The 7,189-nt window shown below is 34.6% G+C and overlaps 1 protein-coding gene across 1 annotated transcript; it reads left to right on the forward strand.

Annotated features, from left to right (window-relative positions):
• LOC105171264 (monothiol glutaredoxin-S1) lies at window positions 3,653-4,212 on the forward strand. Its single transcript, XM_011092323.2, has one exon. The coding sequence runs from the start codon at window positions 3,694-3,696 to the stop codon at window positions 4,000-4,002; it is 309 nt and encodes a 102-aa protein (XP_011090625.1). The 5' UTR covers window positions 3,653-3,693; the 3' UTR covers window positions 4,003-4,212.

Here is a 7,189-nt window from a genome sequence, read left to right on the forward strand (position 1 = left end):
TTTGGTCCCAAACTTATCAGAGTATCGAAATATAGTCCCATTCATTATTTTTTCGTTGCAAAGTTAGTTCGAACAGTAAAAGAACTAACGGGAAAGGTCATGTAAAAAGCCTTCTCATTGTGATAATTGGATTCCCTTCTTGCATTTTCTATTCCACCTCACGTTATAGGACTACTCACGCGCGCATAATAGCCTTACCTCATTTACTGATTCTGTCAGTCTATCGTGCCCCTCCCGGAGAGGCACTCCTTCCTTCGTTTTAGCTGCATTAATACAACCAGCTACAATACGTTCCCGACTGCTGCGCTTGGCTTCCCCTACTGGACATAGCTTCAAACTGCAAGTCCTTAGCTAACAAAAAGGCTCTACAGATTAAATATTTCAAAAGTCTATTTTATGAAATCGGGCAAGATGGTTGGCCAGTAATGGCCATGCCCTCTGATCAGCCAACTCATTTTATGCCCTGCTTGATCTTCTTCTGGCTCCATTATGGTTGAGTCAAAAGTTTTCTGGAATGCTGTTGGAATCGTCCTTTTTTTCTTTGTTTAGTTGTCCGATTAGGAAATCTCAAACGTCGAAGATAGCTGGGCCATTGCATAAGCAAGCATTTCTGAAGGAAGCATGTGTTCAAAGAGCTAGGGACGCACCTTAGACTAGTTGAAAGCCAGTCGGAAGAAGAGAAGCAAGCGGGGAATAGACAAGGTAGGCGCTAAGAGCAAGGAGAAAAGAAGTCAAGGACTAAGGCACCAGCCTATCCTCAAGCGAGGTCGAAGGCTTAGCCAATCAACTTGAATCGGACTTCCAGCTAACAATAGGCAAGGTAGTAGGAAGCAGGATTTCTTACAAACTGATAATAATACCCTCGTACAGGGTCGATGAAGAAGAAGGGTCAACGAATTAGAAAGCGGTCATGTTCTCATTCAATGCCCGAGGACTCATTCTCCATGCCCAAGGGTTTATTCAACTCAGGAACTCAAGAAAGCGCTACGGGAATAGTGTTAAAACAAAAGCCAATCGGTAAAGAATCTCAAGCAAAAGGCTAAAAAGAAGAGGTATGAAGTAACTCGACTGAAAGGAGAGGATGGATGGAATGGTCCCACTGCCGGAATACACACTCACGAAAGGACAAGAAAGAGAATTCAAAAAAGGCTCGTGAACCATAACTCAATTACATCGAGCCTCAACTGATGGAAGAAATTCACTCGTAGGAATGCAGCTACTTTTGGGAAATAGAATAGGATACGTACGTACGGAATGAACTTAGAGAAAGAGCCGAAGTTCAAACTGAAGAATGAAGAAATACCGATAGCGAAGGAGTTTCACCTGACGAGAACGAACTATCCTGTCGCGGCTTCTGACACTCTGCCGATCAAAGAAGAAAGTAGGTTTTGAATCCTCGTATGTTGGTCTTACCTGAATCGCTTCAAGTGGCGAAGGAAGAACTTATTCATCAGTAGCTCCCGTCTTGAGATTCTTCCTTATCAGACAAGCCTTCCTGGAGGTGGATCAGAGCAGAGAGAAGCCCTCATTCGATGTTGTTCGAAGCGAGGATGCTAGATTCTGATGTTGATTCGGGAGCTAATGGAGTCCTAGAAGAGGCTTAGGGCACTTTAGCTATCTATAAGGCAGCTCAGAAGACCATGATAGGACAGATAAAGAAGATAAAGCAATAAGTCAATAGCTCTGTCCGGACTCTGGCATCTAACTCTTAGCTCTCCTAGATAAAATTGACAACATAACTGTATGAAAAAATTAAATTTTTATTCTCTAACTTTTGGTTTTTAGTATTTCTGGTCCTGTAAATTATTCTATTTCACATTCAATCCTTTTCTTAAAGAATTAGTCCTTAGCATACCACATCCGTTCCTTTTTTGTCAAATTTAGTTTTGTGTTAATAATTTTAGTCCCCTTCACATGTAATAGATCTCATTTTTTGTTCTGTAACTATAAGTCATTAGGACCAAAATTATTAAATACAGGACTAAATTTGGCCAAAAAGTGACCAAATGTGAGACGTTCACTACTAAATTCATAAAAGAAAAGAACTAAATGTGCAAATGAAGTAAATTATAGGATCAAAAGTGCTAACAGTTTAAATTACAGGACTGAAAGTATAATTTTACCGTACTTTATACACATAACATGTATATATGAAATAAAATAGAAGATGCAACAAGAATTACAGTAAAAAATCCAATCCGGATCGGTAATAATTGTGCGAGAGCAATCTGCAGAGCTGACTTATTATGGAAAAGGTGTAAGACAACTGAAACAAGCATCAGACGTACCAAGAAAATGAAGATGATGAGGATAAGATAAGTGACAACATAATCTTCCACTTCAAATACACATCATCTGAAATTAGTTCAACAGAGATTGACTCGAAAAGTAGCTTTTTTAGGGTTTCCGGTCGAGTACCTTCTTTCAAGTACGTACGGACGTTTCTATCATTTCTGCTTCTTTGCATTCTCAAGAGTCGTTTTGAATATTATGTTATTACATACATACACTTTCATTTTCTTCTATATATCTGTTGTTTGTGTGTCCGAATCTTTGGATGCCCAATGAGATAAGCCTTAGCAACACGTTTTCTATTCTTACAATTGGCTCGAAATATGCGAAGATACGCTATCTGTATCAGCCTTTGTTTGCAAATCTGAAAAATATAATAAATGATACTAATTATTCAGAAAAAATGTAATTTTAGTCTTGTGAGTATATATATATATATATAGTAATTTTATTTTTTATGGAATTCAATTTGGTGATTAAATCCTAGAGCTTAAAAAAAATGGCAGCTTAAGAAAAACGTTTGTTGAAAATTACAAATTTGGCCAGAATTTGGCATGTGCGTCTCACCTGAACCCCAAATGCCGGTCAGATTTGCAATTTTGTCTGATTTTTCCCTTAATATTGTGACAGTTATTTTAAGTTATAGGGCTTAATTGCTAAATTAGATTGCAGCATAATTAAAATTATCACCCTCTTTGATTATGGAACCATTTAATAAATTGTTTAGGGCAATTATAGGGAGTGACAATTTTAATTTTGTTACAATTTAATTTGGCAATTAAGTCTTATAATTTTAAAAACATTGATACATCAGGATCAAAGTACTCTTAGGGAAATTAAAATTATAAGACTTAATAGTCGAGTTGAATTCCAGCTTAATTAAAATTACCACCTCCTACAATTACACAATCAAAATTATAATTTTTTTATTATTATTATTAGAAGAAAAATCAAAGAGTTACGACATATATATGTTATCAATTAATCAATACCATGATATTACATAAGAATCAACTGAAATATTATCCATGATAATATCCCAAAATATTGTCCAATTATATGATAATGAAGTTTGGTAGAAAACATGTGACAATATGTGGAAACCTTTAAAGCCAAGAAAGAAAAATATTCGAGAATATGACAAAGGTGATCTTATACCCTTGTGATTTTCCACAACAAATTCCTATGTATGCAACTTGCAATTGATGACACGTCCAGCCCATTATCATCTTATGATATAAAGCCAAAAATCGAAGCATATTTTCTGAAATCTTCCGACTAGACATGGCATCTTTCTCGATCCATTCCCCTATATAAAGAGGTCATGGAAGCCCATTCATTAACTCAAGCTGAAGTCGAGCCTCAAATACACTTAGACAATTCACATATTGCCGACCAACGATGGACATGGTGACGAAGTTAGGGACGGAGAAGCCGGTGGTGATATTCAGCAAAACCAATTGCGGCATATCCCACGCAATAAGTACACTTATACGTGGATTTGGGGCGAACCCTACGGTCCATGAGCTCGATGAGCTTCCAAATGGACATGAGATCGAGAAGGCATTGATGGCGTTAGGGTGCAATCCTAGTGTGCCGGCCGTGTTCATAGGAAAGCAATTCATCGGTGGATCGAATGAGATCATGAGCCTCAATATAAGGGGCAAGCTCAAGCCATTGCTCATCAATGCCAATGCTATATGGATATAAATCACAAAATAAGGGCGAAAAGGGAGCAAAGTTCACATTTTTGCTATATGCCATGTATTTTTAATTATGGCTTATAGTTAATATATATATATATCTTATTATGTTAAAATTTTTTAGTAGCTCTTTTGGAGTTGGTATTTGAGGAGTCATATTAGTGTATGGATGTGAGGGTTTCTTCTTCAATATATTATGTACTTCTCTTTTGGTTTATGATCTATATATATATATATATATATATATATATATATATATATATATATAATGGTTGTAATTCACTAGTCTTATATAAGCCTATAAATGACTTTCTTCATCGAGTTTTATGATCACCAATGGTCTGACTCCACGTATATAACATTTAGCAAAATTGCATTATCCTATGTATATAAGAGATATGCCAAAGGTGAAGCAGCACTTTTAACAAAACTTGCAACTTTTGTTAAGGAAAGAATTACAGAAGGGATAGGCCAAAATTTCACTTTTTGTCCAGATGGAGTTAGCAAAAACTGTACTGCGGTTTTTGAGATTTTATTTCGCACACCATATATTTGAAAGAATCAGAGTTAGTCCCAGAATTAGATTTTTATTAATTTTTAATGACAGCTAGCACATGCGTCAAATATGGCCGTTAACTTAATTAGTAATATTATATTTTTAGTCCCATTTGATAAAAGAATCATCATATATGGCCAAATTGAATATGTTGTCCTATGTTTTAGGACATGTGGCAAATTAAGGACTTTATCTACAAGAGTGACAAATTATAATCCATAATTTAATAATTTTTAGTAATTAGAAGACTTCCATCACCGGAGTTTCGTAATTTGCCAGAAAATGTTGAAAGTAGATGAAATTAGGGTTTTTTTTAATTGTGATTTTTGCTGACAAAGCATCCAATCAGCCTCCTAACCACTTAAGAAATTACTACATTGCTTTGTATGTCCTATATATTAGGAGGTCTCATTTTAACAACTGCAGTTACAAAAGACTAACAATTAGGTACGTACCCTTAGCTAATTCATTAATTTTGCGTAATTTTAGGACTTTTCCTTTTTCTTTTATTTCATCAGCTTATGTGTATTAGTACCTTGTTTTCACTTGGTAAATAACTTTTACGTATGCCAATTTGATTGTGTTGTTACAATGTAAGCTAATAACATAGTATAAAACATTCGAAATAAGTGTCAAGATGTATTAATATGGTGATTTGAGAACAATGTTTGGAACAAAGCTAATATACAAAATAATATAAAGTTCTTCACATTGTATGTTTACAAAAAGGAGACTAAAATATTATTCACAAATTGAGAAACAAGTACAAAAAAATTATCAGTGTTTTGGAACTACAGTACTTGAAATGCCACTTCCTTCCGAACATACAGGGCATAAATGCACTTTCATCACCGCTTATATGGCTAGGGGGGTTAATTGATTGGATGCGTAGCCAGCAAAATCTCAGTTTTAAAAATTCTAATTTCGTCCATATCAGTAACTTTCGAAAAGGTAGAAAACTCGAGGGTGACCAGAGTCCTCTAATTTTTAAAAATTATTCAATTATGAGTTAAATTAATTTGTCAACCCTGTAGCAAGAGTCTTAAAATGCCCCCTACCAATGTACCAGGCAGTAAATATAATTTAGCCTCTTCATATATACAGTCCCAAACTTTTGGGCTTAGCATATTTAGTCCAAATATTTTAAATATTATTATTTTTTTGTCTTCTTTAAAATATTCCTTTAGAAAAGTAATGAAATCGAATTGTTTAACCTACAATAAGTTAGTAACAAGTCAATTGGGATAAATATGAATTTTTATTCAACTTTTTGGTAATATCAACAATCCTATGAATTGTGACTATTGGGGGATTTATTTAGGAGATGGAAACAAATGTCTAGATACAATTTCTGAAACCATAAAAAATTTATATACAACTACACACCAAACCTTAAGGGATTACAATAGAAAAAAATGCAAACAACCTCCTTATGATATTGTAAATGAACAAATTATCCCCTTGTGAAAAAAACAGCAGTTTTACCTCACCGTGCTTTTAGAACTGCTTCGAATTATCCCCCTATTTTTTTTTAAAATGAAGCAATTTATCTCCGTATCTAAGGGGGTAAATTACTTCATTTTGAAAAATATATGGGGTAAGTTGCTATTATTTTTTTATAGTGGGGTAATTTACTCAATTACAATATCACAGAAAAGTAAATTACATTAAAACTGATTATAATGTAATTATCTCAACTATACTAATTAACTACCTAAAAATCCTTTTCTCCTAATGAGTATGTTTTAGGCTTTTAATAAACTAGGAAGTATGACGTACGATGCACGTTTAAAATAATATTTTTAGAGGTAAATATATTACTTGCAGTTAATTGTAAAAATATTAAGTTCATGATATTAATGTTTTTGTAATTGAAGCATTAGTATTATAAAATTACTTTCTAAACAAATTGATAATAATTATTTTAATTGATTAAAAAAAACTATTTACTTCTATTATTTGTAAATCACTTTCTAAATTTAAATGGTATTATTAAATAAAAAATATTCCCCAGAATTAAAATTTTGTTTTCCATATTCACTAATGAATATATTTCATTATCTTGTATTAAATCAATTAATATAAAAATAAAAATCATAATATTAAAAAATTCATTAGTAAAATAAAAATATGTAGGCAGCCCCCCCCCCCCCCTTTTTTTTTAAAAGTTTTTTTTGAATGACCGCAGCCCACGAGACAAGCCCACTGTCTAAACCCGCTTGGCAAGACCCACCTCGTCCGACCCGGTCCACACCCGGTACTTGACCCGCTACTCCACTCAAGTAATAACCTAACCCTAAGTTTTTACCTCTCATCAGTTTTTTCCCTTTTCTTTACTGCGCCGCTGATTTCTCTCTCCCTCCCCCATATCTCCTTCTCCAATAACCGAGATCCTCCTTCCCTTCTTCTCACCGGAGAAGGAGGTGGCTTTCCTAAGCCAATATGATGGCTTATGGAAAGCCACCAAGCCTTCCCTTTCATGTCGACCTCGGTGACCTCTATAAATGGGGATTTTCGCTTCGGCCGAAAGGATACGATACACACTTCCCACATATCTCCAAAAGCCTTCTAAAGTTCTTTGTGACCGAGCCTTAGTTCTTGGTGAACCAAACCCTCAGACTCTGTGATCCTGTTTCTC

This window comes from Sesamum indicum, linkage group LG9 (assembly GCF_000512975.1).
Source record: "Sesamum indicum cultivar Zhongzhi No. 13 linkage group LG9, S_indicum_v1.0, whole genome shotgun sequence".
In the NCBI taxonomy this organism is placed as follows: domain Eukaryota; kingdom Viridiplantae; phylum Streptophyta; class Magnoliopsida; order Lamiales; family Pedaliaceae; genus Sesamum; species Sesamum indicum.